This window comes from Esox lucius, chromosome 16 (assembly GCF_011004845.1).
Source record: "Esox lucius isolate fEsoLuc1 chromosome 16, fEsoLuc1.pri, whole genome shotgun sequence".
Taxonomy (NCBI): Eukaryota; Metazoa; Chordata; class Actinopteri; order Esociformes; family Esocidae; genus Esox; species Esox lucius.
The window spans coordinates 20510217-20526455 of NC_047584.1; the positions used below are offsets into that span (position 1 = coordinate 20510217).

The 16239-nt window shown below is 42.3% G+C and overlaps 1 protein-coding gene across 1 annotated transcript; it reads right to left on the reverse strand.

Moving 5' to 3' along the window:
* Positions 1–3: 3 nt before the first annotated feature.
* Positions 4–16052, reverse strand: usp37 (ubiquitin specific peptidase 37). The gene is made up of 23 exons (XM_010879822.4): positions 15921–16052; positions 14795–15004; positions 13280–13445; positions 13087–13175; positions 10878–10993; positions 9743–9820; positions 8097–8185; positions 7895–7988; positions 7656–7811; positions 7358–7489; positions 6744–6867; positions 6425–6648; positions 6092–6209; positions 5895–5974; positions 5631–5795; positions 5470–5520; positions 4875–5242; positions 4468–4628; positions 3810–3870; positions 3572–3687; positions 2405–2474; positions 1805–1943; positions 4–1373 (listed from the first exon to the last, which is right to left on the reverse strand). Exons 2-23 carry the CDS (start codon positions 14966–14968, stop codon positions 1283–1285), a joined length of 2862 nt encoding a protein of 953 aa, XP_010878124.1. The 5' UTR covers positions 14969–15004; positions 15921–16052; the 3' UTR covers positions 4–1282.
* Positions 16053–16239: the final 187 nt, after the last annotated feature.

Genomic DNA, 16239 nt, shown 5'->3' on the forward strand with positions numbered 1-16239 from the left:
TTGTTTTCACAGTAATTTTTTATTTAAAAAAAGTTTGCTGTAGGAAGAGTCATACTGGAGCCCGAACAAATAACTAAGCTCAGTCCACTCAGCTACCCCACTTTGCTTTCCACATCAGACACGTCAATGTGGCACCCGTTCATTTTCACTCAAAGCAAGCAAGAGACCAGAAAATAGCTTGTTACCCAAACCCTAATCTTAGCAAAAGGACATCTAAAAGATGTGAATACTGGCCTAATCAGATGGAGGAAAAAGTGTGATCAAAGAAGGCCATTATAAACAGGAAACCTTTGCTAAAATAAAGTTTTGTTATGGCCTTGTTAAAAGCGAAGCCTATTTGAAATAGTTTACACATACAGATTTCTGCATTTTTTTTCTCCAGAGTTCTAAACAAAGTGGTTGTGCATCTTTCAAAGTAAAGCTCTTCAGAAAAAGAAATAAACTACTGGTTCTTTACTGGGAGGCACTAGGGAACTCCTAGAAGTGTAAGCTTATAAAAGACAAGCTATTTTATTAATGTTTAGCTTGTTACAATTGATAAAACATGAAGAAAACAGCAACACACACAGTTCATAAAGAAATTGGAAAAACATCCTCTTCCACCCAACTCTATAGAATAAATTGGATACAAATATAAGTAGAATTGGCAAATCCATGCCACAAAATAAATATTGCACCACATTTCGCTGCATATAGGACAAAAAGGTACACCCTCCTTACCCCAAATTATATTTAAGTCCAACACATAGAAGAATAGATTCTTTATTTTCTATACTGTAGATTTATATTGGAAATTAAAAGTCTGAAAACCATACAATCAGAGGAGCACCAGCATCTAGCATCTGACACTTGCTATCCAAGTTCTTAAATGCATGACAGTTAATATATGCAGAGAAAAACTATTTACAACACATTATTCAACAAATCATAGAAAAGATTGGAGCCTGAAAAGTTTGAATCTCTCAGGGCAGAATAAACAAAGAACATAGTCAACTTGTTTATTTTGAGTGCGATGCGTCTTACTTCTCAACAAACCTGGAGAAGAGAATGTCGGCTGTGTGTTTGCTTCCGTCTGAGCTTGCCTCTGTGATAGAAGCTACTGTGGCCAGCTGTGTTTCGTTTTAATGGAGGGACAAAGTGCCTGAAGAGGGCAAAATGTGGACGGCGCTCAGTAGTACTGTAGAAGGGAACTCTTCCACCCTGAACCAACCCATATCATGGTGGGTTCCAGCATTATGCTGTCTTGAGTGTTGGATGGCGGTGTGCGAGACAGCTTGGTGGCTCAGAGGGGCTGCAGGACAGTCCTCCCTGCTTCAGAGGTTCCTCCACTGGAACCAGTCCTCTCCAGCTCAGACAGCTCCTCAAATACATCTCTGTGGAGAGGGGTCGACAGTTAACAGCTGGCTGGCACACATTTCATTGGGTTAATGCGATACACATGGTATGTTACCAGGCTATTATTGGGGTGGGGGATTTGTTTTAGCTTCTGCTCAGAGATGCCCATCAGCCTGGGCAGCCCTGCTTACTAGAGCTGAGTCACTCTCAGCCTCCACAAGACTATACTCAGCCACTCAGACAGACTGGTATAGGGCATAGTGGTCAGAGGCTGGTGGTGGTCCCCAACCATAAGAAAACATGGCTTTGTTTAGTAGGGGTTTAACGTATAAAATGCATTGGCAACCATTCTTCCTGGACAAAATTAGGTTATACTGTCCTTGTTAACTGTGTTTTTCCCATCCCGATGAACCAAACCCAGCACACCGCCTGCAGCCAACAGAAGAAGGGTGATGGGCGAGGAACTCACTTGTGCATGTAAAAGAAGATGTATCCACTACGGTCACGGTCCATCTGCACTGTGGCCTCCTGTGTGCGTGACACGTCCAGGTCATTGTAGGTCAGCCATGACTGCTTCTTCATGTCATAGACGTCGCTGATATAATGGCCTAAGGGTTGTAGGGGTGACCAAAATAAAGGTTAATATTAGAGAAGCATGCAGTGTACAGGAACATGTTCAGGTTCTACCTCAGCTCACATTTTATGCTTATTGCCATTTCACAGATTGTGAATAGATGTCCTGTGGAACCTGCTACACAGGGTTAAAGCCCAATTATTAGTCTTCATTAAACAAATAATATAAGCGTATCTTTGCAGTTGTTTAGTAAACCAATAATAATGTTCTCATAATACGGCATTTTTTCCTAACAAAGTGGTTGTCAAATCAACCTTTGATGATGCCAAGACATTTTGTGTAGCTCTGACCTAGCACATCTGTTTCACTAAACAAGCACTTGAGTTGAATCTGGAGTGCTTGGTCCGGAATACATCTAATAAAGTCTAGTGGTCCCTGTGGGGAGGTTTGACAACAGTCATATTGTTCTATGGTCTAGCCAAGGGCAGTGCTTACCAGAAGAGGAGCTGCTCCCAATGTGACTGACTACACTGATCAGTCGGAAAGAATTGGCCAGATCGCCGCTCTGGGAATAAGAAAGGAAGAGGTGTTTATCCCTCATTTGATAAGAAAGATGTTAAAGAGAATTTGTAAGCTATGAATTGAATAACAACTTTAACGTTTCTCATACTCAAAAGGTTTCTAGGGCTTTAACAGCTCCTTCTGCATTGGTTTAAACAAACATGCAGAGGCGCTTACAAGACTGCCCTTGTTATGAAACGATCCCTGTAACCCATCTAGACAACATTGTTTATGATTTCTTAGTGTGGAAACAGTTGGTGCTGAAAGAGCAGTGGGCTGTATGTGACCCCATGCTGCAGCACGGTGTGATCCAGAGGTAGTGGCTAAGACTACTGAAGTTACTGACGGATTTTCTCCCAACCACGACCCAGACCAGACCTAATAAAATTGATCAGTTAAAAAGATTCACCTATATTCAACACACCTGATCTTCCAGGTTTGTTAAATAAAGTGCCTGTAGCAGTCTGGGACCAGGGTTCCCACATGCTACTGGTCAGAAGCTCTAACCAGTGGTTCCCAACACAGGGTTTTAGGACCCCTTGAGGAACTTTGCCTATACACAGCTGGTACTCACAGAATCATTGGTTTTCTGGTAAAACCCACAAGGAGGTAATCATGGCAGAGAGCAACATTCAGTTTGGAAAGAGGTGGGGAACAACTGCTCTAACAGATAGCATTATCTATTATTGTCTTGTACTACAGTTGCAAAATGTGCCCAAAGATTGACTCAAGAAACCACCTCTAGATTAGCACCTCTAGATTTAATTTGATGTGCAATTAAAAAAAGACAGTTGCAAAATAAAGGGGTAAAGAGTTTTGTAACAGGCTGATGGGATTTCATCCTTGGAGAAAATAAGTGAAGCATTTCGTTAATGATATTGATTAATCTGCTACATTTCAAAGACTCTATTGGCTTTAAATTCCATTATGTCTGAATTTCCTTGACATCAGACATTCAACCAGGTCTTAAAAATCCCATAATCACTTATTTAAATTTAGCCCGCTAAAATTTTCATAAACATTGAACATAGTAAGAAATAAATTCCTAATTGAACAGGACACCGGTGAAGTTAGTGTGGGGAGGAGGAAGAGGTTTTGTACCTCTGCGTTCTTCTTCAGGTCCTCAGCCTCTGCTTCGCTATACTCCATATCCAACACCTCCTCATTTCCAGAGTCCTCGTCTGAACAATGCAGCTCCGGCAATGAGTTGTTGAACTCTAGAAGGGCAGGAGAAACCAGCAAAGGGTTTTCAAGATGTTTGAAAAATGCACCAACACAGCTACCACTTGTGAAGCTCAGTATTGCTTAAAAGCAGTAGCATTGTCTAAGCACGCTGTACCTTGGAGACTGAGTTCCGTGGCTCTCTTGAGGTCATCATCTTCTCTCATCTCTTGGGCTTCCTGGAAGAAACACCAATGTTAGGTTTGTAATGTGGCAATGGAATAATGAAATGTACATTTGCAATGTTCTCCAAACAGTTTGTACTGAACGACACATTTGACCAAAATCTTCTTGTACGTTTTGAACATGCTTTTGAGATATGTTTGGCCTCAAAGCATGTTCGCTAAGTTTAAAGCAAAAGATTACACATTCAAGGACTTCAAATTAATTATTTGGTTTTCCAGAAATCATGCTTAAAATATTCCAGCTTGAACATTCCTAGAATGTTGCAACCCTAGTTCATTCAAGTATTTCTCCAAAACATTACAGATGGAGCATTTGCTCATTCAACAAAAACACCATCCAAATCAGTTTTACCAAAGGTAAAATGTCCAGGGGTAGAACTGTATGGGTGTAACGCTAGAACATTTAAGTGCCCTCATATTTAACTGTAAACCTCAGAGCCAATTCCATTATTTTTCCATTCTTCCTTTCTACTCAGACTGATTTAGTCCTGCTTACAATTAATCATCCGGTAGAAACAGAAAGACCAACAGGCTATTGACCTCTTAGGGTCAAAGTCCAATAACCCTGTTCCAGTTTGTTGGGATTCTTACATGCTCCTGCAAGCTCTGGGCCAGGGCTTGTTGCAGCTCCTGCTCCTCCCGCTCCTGATCCAGGTTGTACTGCTGCATCCAGTCCAGCTCCCCTTGCACCCCCTCGGGAGTCTGGTTCTCCTTGTTCTCGTCCATGGTCAGGTCCAGGGAGTCCAGCACGTCTACGCATACAAACACTTCACTGAGCATGGGTTGGTGAAACAGACATTCTGGTGAAACTAGCACAATTCTACTGATCAATTCAAATTCAATAACCACTATCAGTGTGTTGTAAAAACGGAACTTGTCTTTACAGGCTTAGAGTGGTCCAGCAGTGGAGATGTATCACTGCAGTGTGGGTTCAAATCAGACCTACTGCTCTTTTAAATCAAGTGCTACACTACACTGTCCTTCCTAGCTGTGGTTACCGGTAGATGGCTTAGTGTCCGTTTCCAGCAGGTCAGGGTGATAGTTCAGCTCCTGGGCGTCGGGGTCCACGTCTCCGAAGCCCGTGTCTGGGCTGCTGGTGGGCTCGTCATCAGGGGCAGGGCAGGATAGGCCCGCGTCCTGGCGGCTCATCTCGAGCACCGCTGCCAACATGTCCTCGTCGTTGATGGCATTGAAGTCAGGCGCATCCGTGTGGACGCCTCGATGAACCTCATCTGCTCGGTCATCATCAACCAAACACTCGCTGAGGCGACGCTTGCGGCTCATTGCCTTCCGGGTGAGCTCCTCTTCGCTGTCAGAGTCCACCACGTTACTGCTGGTCCCGCCCCCAGTCTTCAGAGAAACTTTTCTGAGGGAACAAAATGAAGACTGTGGTTAGACACTGCTCCCCATCTAGTAAACAACTGGGGTGAAACAGCCTTTCTAGGTTGGTTAGTGGCAAATGTTAAAAGGGTTTGAATATCCCAAGCTGACATGGTAAAACATGTCATTGTGCCCTCGAGCAAGGCAAACAACCCTATTTGCTCTCCTAAATGACTAAATCATTACGTGAACTTGGTAACAGGAGGGACTCACCGAACCAGTGAGGAGGAGTTCACCAACTGGGAGGCTTTCAGTGTCCGTGACCTGTACAGAATTGAATAGAGTTAGAAGAAATGTATTGTACAAAACGTCCAGAAAAAGTTAAATTACACAGTAAATGCTGGCTCTGTTTCACTGTGAGGTGAGCTTCTTACATGGCAGCGTGGGCGCTCCAGCCCAGGGTGAGGGGGGGCCGCGTGGCGTCCGTGCAGTGGGACAACAATGTGAGGTAACGAGGGATCATCACTTGCTGGCCCAGCTTACTGTTCAGAGACAGCTGGGCGTTGAAGCTGTAGCGCTTCAGATGCAGGATTAGAACTCTGAGGGGTCAACAGCAAAAAGGAGAGGATTCATGTCAGTGTTCATGCCGCTATACCCGTTCCCTCTAACGGCAGGGCTAGAACCCCCCCTGGGCGTACCTGGGGAGACGGCTGAATTTATGAGTAACCGTTGCCGCTTTCCCGCTACACTTCTCGCACGAATACTCAATTTCCTCCATCTAGGGAAGCAAAAGGACAAACATTCAACTCATCTAATTCATGTTAGGATTTTGATTCTATGTGGACATGCAGTGGATTTGGACCAGGTGAACTGGCGGACAGCGGAGGACACGCACCCTGAAGAAGAGGTCCAGGGAGTCCTGAATGGACCGGAGAGGGAGGGTCTTCTTCCGGCGAGGCAGGTCAATGGACAGGTCGTTGAACTGCTCCCGCTTTGTCACCACTTCACCACAGCTGGAACCACATATGCACACAATTAAAATTACATTTTAAAAAATTACATCAAGTCAATCTACGACAACTGGATGCTTAGAAAAGTAATACAACTAATTGCCGCTTGGAAGCCCGCACAGCCTGTCTGGAGATTCATATTCTGTGTTTACCATCATTTACGCTGAGGTCGTACCCAGGAATCCACAATCTGACAACAGATTGACTGATTCACTCACCCTTTGCAGGTGATTGTGTGCTGCACCTCAAACTCCATGTTAACCACCACTGGACAGGTGTAGACACGCGAGGTGTCCGCTTCCTCCCCAGGCCTGGCTGCCGTCGCCTGCTGGGGGGGTTCGTCCCACGCTGCCGCCGGTGACTCACTCTTCCAGGTTTTGTTCATCTTCTCCACGTCCTCCTTCAGCTGGTCCAGGCACTGGCTCAGGAACTCATGGGCATCCTGAAAAGACAGAGTGATCGGGAAGCCATTGCGTGAGCAAGTATATAGAGCTGCAAGAGAGGCAAAATAATTTCCTGTGATATTAAAGTTCTCACGTTTTGCATGTATCCAGAGAAGCGCTCGGCTGTGGAGGAGATGGCACTCTTCACTCTTCTTAGCAGGTCTTTCTTTACCTCGGGGCACGAGGTGTCTTTCTTGGCCAGCAAGTGGGCAAAGCGCCTGAACACACACAGAAAAGAGAGGGAGGAGAAGGTTAGGGTCAGAGAGGGTCCAAGGCAGACAGATGTCAGCTCAGCAGTCTAGCCAAGAAACGTCACTTCATAGCTACAACTTCAGCCCAAAAAAAGAAAAACAGACTCAGTCGCTTTGATTGAAATGTTACTGTGTAAAGTTCACAATGCCTTTAAATGAAGACTCTGTTCATTTAACAGTTAAATTGTGGTGGTCCGAATTACAATGCTTTGTTAAGAAAATACTTTGTCCAAAATTCCCTGAATGCCCTCCGTGTACTTAGTGCAGAACAGCCCATTTCATTAGAACATGTTATAAAACAGCTGCCCAAACTGAGCTAGCATCAGGGCTGGGGTGACCACCCTTTAACTGGTGCCCTGGTCCTGCAGGTATTGCAAAGAAAAATCTATGCTGATGCACCTACTTTTCATTCTGGGTTTAGCTGAAGGTGACTGCTGAAGCAGTAACATGAAGCTACCTGAGCAGGGCGTTGGCAGGGACCTTCTTCCACGGGATTCCCTGCTTCAGCAGATCATTGGAGAATGAAGGCAGGCTGAAGAGAGATTGGAGGATGGCGTTCATGTAACACGTGTTGCCCAGGTTGGAGAATCTACAGCAAACACATTAAGGGAAATCAGAGTCCATCCGTACCTCAATTACATGCATCTGTGAAAATTTACAAAATGGTCACATCTGGTAACTCGACAGCCATAGAAAAAGCTGCATTTTAAATACAATTTTATAACACCCAGTAGAATAGTGGGATGTTTCCTTACCCTTGCAGTGGGGGCTGTGGCTGGGCCAGAGTCGATGGTCTTGGCTTGTTCCAGCCACCATAGTCCAGCGTGGGGCGCACTTTCTTGAAAGGAGTTGAGTGGTTGGGTAACGTGAGACTTCTCTTAGCCGAGGGGGTCTGGGAGGCACTAGATGAACTGTAGAGGAAAAATAAGGGGTAGCATCCTAATGAAAGCCACCGGGCCATCCATTAAAAGCCTAGAAAACAACAAAAACCTACCGGTCGAGGAAGGAGTGACTTGTGGAATAGTCTTTGGTCACAGAGCGGCTGCCGTAAAACGACGTGGGCTGAAGTGGCGCAGAGACGAGTTGCGCTGGAGGGACAGGGACACGTGTCACACAGTATGTAAAGGCAGCACTGTTCTAGTCAGGAGAAAACCATTTCACATTGTACGCTTACCAGACTGACTGAGGGTCTTTACCTGAGCTACGGTTCTCCTCCACCTGTTTAAGCTTGTCTTTACAGCTCAGCAAAAACTTCCTGGAAGTGTCTGACACGGCCTTGTTGTTGCTGGGATTAAATAAAAACAAGTTTAAAATTCACTGGTGCACAACAGTTACTGAATGCTACGGAAATTTCCAGCAGTGAATGAAGAAATGGCTAGCTATTCTACCAATCAATGACTATTAGTAACACAGTGGATATAGTCACTTCTCCTTGGACTTCTCCACATTTTATAGTTTTTGCCACTGAACACAAATCCATAATGTCAAAATGAAAAATAAAATTAGCAAATGTTTCCAAATATGAAACAGAAAATTGATTGCAAAAGTATTTACCTCTTTGTTATGAAACATCTGAATGAACTATGGGGCAACCAATTCTCTTTAGAAGTCACGCAATTAGTTGAATTGCATCCACCTGTGTGCAATGAAGATTATTCAATTCATCCATCTCTGGGAGACCCCTCAGTTGGTGTGTACCATGCCTAACAAAACCCACTGCACGGACGCCAAGATCTAGGAACATTCAAAGAAAATGATATGTTCTTCGAAAGCACCAATTAGGGGAACGATATAAGAACATTTCCAAGGAACTAAGAGCATAGTAAAGTAAATTCTTAAGAAATGGAAAGATGGCACAATGGTGAATCTGTCTAGAACAGACTATTCTCAAAAACTACAGTATCCAGGGTGAGAAGGGCACCAGTCAGGTCTATGGCACCTCTAAAGGAGTTAGGGTACATACCGAACACAACAGCCCAGGTGTTTCACAAAACTGTCTATTGTTTAGTGGCCTTCATGGGACAGTAGCAAAAATATAACTCAGCTAGGGTGTGCCAAGGCTTGTGGGAGACAAAGTAGAAGATAAGAAAAGCAGGAGTTTGGTGGGAGCTTGTAGGCCTTAACACTAAGCACTGTTTGGTACAAGTCTAACACTGCACATCCTGAGAACAGTATCAATCGTGTTAAGCATGGTGATTGCAGCATCGTGGGGATACTTCTCTGCACATGGTAGCAGTGAAGTCCAAGAGAATCTCTGGAGGAAAACCTAGAAAGTGTAAAGTCTGCAAAAGACGTGGGTCTTGACCCCAAACAAACAACCAGAGTTACACTGGAGTGGCTTAAAAAACAAAAGTACCTGGAGTAGCCCAATCAAAGTCTGAACCTCAATCCAATGCAGAAAGTAGAAAAGGTTTGAGACATTTTGCAAAGAAGAATGGGCAAAAATGTCCATGTGTGCAAAGCAGAGAGATTCATGGCTGTAATTACTAGCCAAAGTGCCTCTAGCAAATACTGACACGGTGGGAATACTTATTCAAACTATTTTCTGTTTCGTATTGTAATTTATTTAAAACAACTTGGTTAGATTTTTCACATTAATTACAGATGTGTGTTGATGTAGCGGCAAAAATTTGATCAATTTTGATGTTATGTAACAACATAATGTGGAAAGGACCAAGGATACTGAATACTTCTGAGAGAGACTGTACTTACTATGTAGCTTAGAGGCATTTCACCCTGGGGAGCTGTTAGTTTGTACCATGTTTCAAAGATTTCCAGGATGGTGTTTGAAAGGCGGTGATCACTTGACAAAAGGGACCAGAGCCCATTGTCTGTGTCATACCTGGATGAGTCGTTCTCTTTGGGGTAGTCTTCAGTCAGGTCACTGTCAGGGGTGAGGAGCCTCTTCCTCTTCTCACTCCTAAAGGGGCAAACTCAGCATTAACCAAAATACACATAAGGACTAGTCACTGTCAAGTGTAGATGTTCTCTCATGCTAAAGGCAAAGGTTGCATTGAAATGATCAACACCTGATCAACAAGTCAACCCATGTTCACTCATAAATAGAAATTATTAAATTGGGGAGGCATGATTGGAGGGAGGTCTGCATTTTTATTATTGGCCTTAAGATAAGAATCTCCCCTTTCATACACAAGTTGATACACATCTCTATACATGCTCTGTTATAGAGACCATCTTTGTTTGAAACAATTTAGTTTTCTTAGTCAAAAGCGACTGTTTGAGATGTAAAATGTATTTCATGAACATAGCAACTGGTGCATAGCACTAGGTTGGAATCAAACCCACATTGCAGTGATCAATGTGCCCCAGAGGGTGTGGCTTAGACCACTGGACCACCGTAGGCAACACCTTTCATACCAAATTAAAATATATCAGCGATTGAACTCAGGCCTCTGTGTTTGTGAGAGATGTACCACCCACTGATTAACATGTCATTGTAGCAGACTGAGCTGAGAGCAAATACATACCTGATATAGAGCTCTGACCAAAGACCCACTGAACAGCATGCTAAAAAGACTGCTGTCCTGAATGACATTTGAACTATAAGCCCTTGTGTAAATATGACCCAATTATTTCTCATGGTGAACCTGGAAGCAGCAAGGTTCTGTCCACTCCAGTAGCCATCACAACTCTGCCACTATAACAACTTTCTAAAACACATTGGAACAATGACGCAGCATTTACATTGGTTATCAGCTAAACAGTAAAGCCTAAGATCGGACAACGCAAGTTTTGAATGCTGATGGTGCCACAGATACACAAATGAATTAGATCTGGGGGATAAACTCTGGTTGCCACATGCTTTTTTCTGAGGGTGTACGTTATCTGACTACTGAAACCAATTACAGAATGTGCAATTACATGGTTAATTCCATAGGATCCTAAGCAGTGGCATAAAGTTAAATTTGAGATTAAGCTGGATGGTCGGACTGTCGGCATGGGGAAAACAAGCCTACCTGTTCTCAGACAGCCCACTGCGGACAGGTGTGGAGGCCCCCTTGCTGGGGCTGCCCAGAGGCTTGCGGGGCGTAGTCTCCTCCCTGTTGTCCACACTGGGGCGTCTTTGTGTAGCCTAAAAACAGAAAGAAATAATATAGGTGGAGAAAAAAATCTGACCTGCCCAGTTGCGTAGGATGGTTGGGTGCGATCTTCAACTCCACGACTCTGATATTCACTCACTCACACATTGCTTAGTTTAAAAAAAAACATCTCCCAAAAGTTGAAATGTCAAATGTGTCCTTTTTTTATTAGCCTTATATATCAAAACATGCAAATAAATAATGCCTGGATACCAACTCCTTTTACCACCAGGTTTCACTTTTGACCAAGAATGTCTCCAACACCTTGAATATGGCAAAATAGTTGTAAGATCAGTGTTTAAATTTGTCATTTAGCTTTAATAAATCAATCATTCAGAAAGCATGTCAGAAATTAGCTCACAGCTACTCATTGGGAGAGAAGATAACCTGGCACATCTAACCAGGCAAGTGAACCTTCTAGAGAACTAATTTGTCTATAATTCAAGACAATTATTTTCAGAGAGCTAAACTGGCAACATGGACGTAAAAACCAGCACCATTCTAACAAGAAACATACGCCTATAAAGTTAAAGCACTTGCTTACTGCCTGACATCACATCTTTAATGAAGATGACTCGGTTTCTATCTAGATAACTATTTTGACAAGCAGTTTTTAAGCTATTATTGGAAGAATAGCAAAAAAAACAAGGCTGAGTAAGTTAGAGAGAAGATGAAATCCCACAGGACCAATGGGCTATGCTTTTTAGGTACACACGTTCCACCTTACACAGCATAAGCTACAGTATAAAAAAAGCAATAGTTAATAAGCTAGATTGTTAGTGACACATATACAAAACTATGCCGGGCAGGTAGGTAAAATAAACACGACACTCACCTGATTGATTCAGCTCTCATCAATACACATTAGCGCTAGAGCCAACTTTCAACTATCTAGGACTAGCCTGTAGTTATAGCATACTAGGCAACTTGTCACAGTATTGACAACAAAAAGGGACATTCCAATAAATCCGTAACTAGAGAATCGCTCTGCTTGTCATTTTGCTACCACTAACTAGTTACTAGTGACTGGTCACCAAAAATGTTAGGCAAACAGGACACACAACAGGCCGCTTAACAAAAAGGAACACCTATCGCTACTAGCCACTCAAACTAGCTCATTCCTTCAAAGCACCAGGAAGATGACTGACAGCCCATTGGCAAACTTCTTATTTGATGAGTGTTCCAGAATCCGCTTTCTGCATAGAAGAGCACGATATTCTTTTGTAAATGTTTACCAAATTTTGTAGAAAGGATTTTATTTGGAAAGCTGGGTTTTAATGCAATGTGATTTTTCTTATTAGACAGGCCAAAAAGAATTGCTAATGACTAACTTAATGGCTGTTAGATATAGCTGTGTCGTATAGTGGTTAAGACCATAAGTGTACCAAGTCAAGGGATAGAGAAGATCATTTATTCATTGAAAATTGCAGAAATCTAGTCTCAGTTGTGTCATCTATCATCTCACCACCAAATGGTCATTCTCACCAATACCTACATAGAACAATGCATTTAAATTCTATGGCCCACAAGCCACTCTCCCACTTTCTACCCCCAAGCCAAATGGTCAATGCAAGCATTACATTCCTGTGGTTGGCAGTGTGGCTTAAAGAGAGAATCTAAACACAGATGTCCACTTGTTCTTAAATTATCTAGATGAAACAAAACATATCAAGAACATTAAACGACTCATAGCTAATATTAATGGCTGGAAGAATAGTTAAGAGTTTAGTACTGAGACAGGACCGGCTGTTTGTGTGTGAGCACTTCTGAAAAATGAGAGGAGAACAAGTGGCGCTTAGCGGATTCCAACTCTAGCAGCAGGCTCAAAGAACCTCCCATCTGTGTCTTTATTGACACCTGAATTAGCCAATTGGGTGATCAGCATTTCGCACAAAGTGAGTGACATTATAATGTGGTTTTCAGTTACTTGTCACAAATATTGACACTTCTTAATTGTATCATATTTGTATCCAGAAAATTCCTCCTATCTGGAACATTATTCATTTAGTTTTGTTATTTATTCTGAATACGCAACACACCCCTAATAAATACCATTGTATGAAAAGAGAGGGGATTCTTTTTTTACCTGCCGTTCTCCAGGAGGGCTAGTCTCGTTCTTTACAGATCGATTGCCGAGCACCCCAAAGCTGGCACTTCCCTGGGAGGACTTTAGAACTACAAGAAAACAACACTTTCCATAAGAACCAGTTCCTGATTAAATTATGCAATGATGCCAAAAATGTAACATTTGAAAACCCCTTAATTTGTCAGATTGTTACCTGTTGGTTTTCCTTGCTTCAGCTTCTCAAGGTATTCTTTCATTTTGTCAGCCACAGGAAGGGGTATTTTTTCCAGGCTGACCACACTGTTATCCTTAAGAGTCACCACAATCCGTCTCATTGCATGCATGGGCTGCATCACAACGTTCTTCACATTATGATTGAGCTGAAAATAAAGAAATATAATAAACATTCAAATAGCCAACTGGGGCATGAAAATGTTCAACTCCACTTCTTGTGCTGTTCATTTTGTATGTAGGTAGGGAAATCGAGCTGACTGCTGCTGAATCTCCCTTCTAGTATTTCTAGATGTAAAATTAACAGGATACATGTTGACCACAGCTGTAGAGTTCAGGAATTTTGTAGCGATGTAGCTCATTGGCCAACTATTTGGTTAATAAGCATTTAATGACACAGTGTTATGGTGAATGATCAGTTACAGTGTAAAACCATTAGGGTCACAACAACATTGATATGCATCTTGATTAATTGAATGTACAGAACCAGTAAAAAGTTTGGACACACCCATTCCAAACACTGACGTACAAACAGAGGCTGTTGCTACACCAGTGAAAAGACATCTCGATGTTTTTGCAGCCCTAACGGTTTTACATTAACTCACCATAACATAAAGGCAGATGTAGGTAAAGTTTGCCAGTATTTTAGTAATGCATACACATTGACAAAAACACACTTCAGCCATGAAAACAGGTTGCTGACGGCTCAGAACGATACGTTTATTGTTAGTTTTATCTTGGCCTCATGGTATGTGTTTTGTTTTGAAGTGAGACATTGTTACCTTGAATTAATGGCACATTGACGTAAGCAAGTATCACCACACTGATCTGTCTGTTTGTACATTGACGTGTTTATATTCACGCCGCTGTACCGAACCAACTTACACTTATTGATAGATCACAGGATCTGTCAGAGTTCATTGTCTCTCATTTCAACAAGAAACTGAGAACATTTTTATTTTGAGTTGTTTTGAAGTGTATTGTGCATAATTACAAAAAAGATCTCTCTCATAATATATATATCAACACCTGCATTCAATATAGGGCTGCATGATAACTTGAATGATGATTGAAATTGCGATATACACATGGGCAATATTTTCATCAAAGGTCTGAGATTAAGTTCCATACAAATTTGAATAAGACACGTCACACAAGCCTACAGGAACACATCTATCCATCATCAGTTTTGCATGGCGTACGCCACTGGTGGTCAGGGCTCATTGTTATTTATAGACAACAGAGTTTGTGTAGTTGTGTATTTGAAAGCATTTTATCCTTTATCTGTATGCAACAAAGAACAGCCACATACTGTGCAATAAAGACCACCTGGAAAGTGTACCAATGTAACATTTATTTTGTTTTGCACATGATTAATAAATTATGAAAACAATGGTTAGATGAAGCCCTAAAAGTAGTTTTGTTTTTTTTCACAAAAGTCGACATTAATAAATGTAAGCATGCAATGAGTATATGGGGAAACGATAGTGCACAATACCTGAAAGTTTTTGGGTGCTCCGCCAGCATTGAACTTCAGACACAGGTTGACTTTACTCTCCTTTTCAAGAACCTCAAAGGTCCCCTCTCTCCATCGAGTGGTACCCAGGTCTAAACTGGTGATGCGAATTTTGACCACGCTACCACTGGAGAGCTTGGGCACTGCAGTTGCCATTGGTGACGGTCAAGACTGCTCTCCGGAATAAACCTACTGGAAAGGTACATTTTGTGCAAATATTTATTAAAGAAATTAATAAAATGGTATGCTCATGTCTTGCAACAATGAGTTGTTCACTGGCAAGGACAAACGTTTTCTTAATTACATTTACAAAATCTATCAGTGAAAAGTTCATGTCCCTGACAGGTCTAGGAAAGCATACGTGTTGCATTCGCGAAAACAATCAAGTATCACGCATTACGGGGTCTGCTATCCAATCAAACTCTCATTACTCACTTAAGTGGAGGGGTACCTATCCCAGATACTGTAAAGCTAGCGAGTTTCAGGGGTTAGGCTGGGTGTCAGATTAGTTTGTTAAGTCAGTTAGCTGACGTTAGCTACATGGTCAATAATTGATGGAAAGAAATGGCCAACGACGCTTGGTTAGGGTACACCTAAATTGCATAGCTATGTATAAAAACACGTTTAGAGATTCCGCTTAGTGTGTATAGTGCTAGTTGCTCAATGTTGATGGTCTGATTAGTTAGCTAACCAACCTCAGTTTTGTGCACAAGTAATACCCAGCCATCACACGCGCGGGTCATCCAGTTGCTGTACTAGCTAATGCGTTAGCTAGCCTCCAGCTAACTCTGATGGGAGCTAGCTACGTGACTACCTCTAGCTTGCTAAAAGGGATAACAACATTTTATTAAATTACACTGAAGCCCCCTTCCAACTTAGAAGAAAAGCATTGCATAGCTTACGTACCAATTAAATTGAATTATTTTCTATCCTCCTTAGTATAAAAGTCTAACCATATCCCCCTGCATGGGCAAGTTCGAAGCTAGCTACAGTAGCTGGCTACCAAAGGGCCGATATAACGTGCTAGCTAAGCGCTGCTAATTTGCTTGTTTGTCATTTGGAGAGGAAAACATCGTCTGGACTTAATTACAAGACAACCAACACTTACCTCTGAATGAAATATGCCTTAACATAAACTTTTAATTTACAATAAATATTTGTAAGTCCTTAGGGAGTACTACGTTGGTTTTGCCGGCACTCGGTAGCCCCAATATTTGGTTGTTGACAGTGTGGTCCACACACGACGTTTTCCTACGGTACTCGATGATGGCGGGAATACGGCGGATATTAAATCCGAGAACACATATCACTTTTCCTCTCGCGATACCGAGGTTAGAAGATTGAAACGCAAATGAACGCTTAGCTAGCTATCAGTAGCAACATAGCTACCATGTAAAGTTATTAGACGTCTATTTTCTTAAAGGATA

What these genes read in the sequence shown, in the direction of transcription:
- usp37 (XM_010879822.4), bottom strand. Translation starts at nt 14,968, where the DNA reads ATGGCAACTGCAGTGCCCAAGCTCTCCAGTGGTAGCGTGGTCAAAATT. An exon ending in GAGCACCCAAAAACTTTCAG is followed by an intron (nt 13,446 to 14,794) that starts GTATTGTGCACT and finishes CTTTATTTTCAG; the next exon opens with CTCAATCATAATGTGAAGAA. An exon ending in AGTGGGCTGTCTGAGAACAG is followed by an intron (nt 9,821 to 10,877) that starts GTAGGCTTGTTT and finishes TTGCCCCTTTAG; the next exon opens with GAGTGAGAAGAGGAAGAGGC.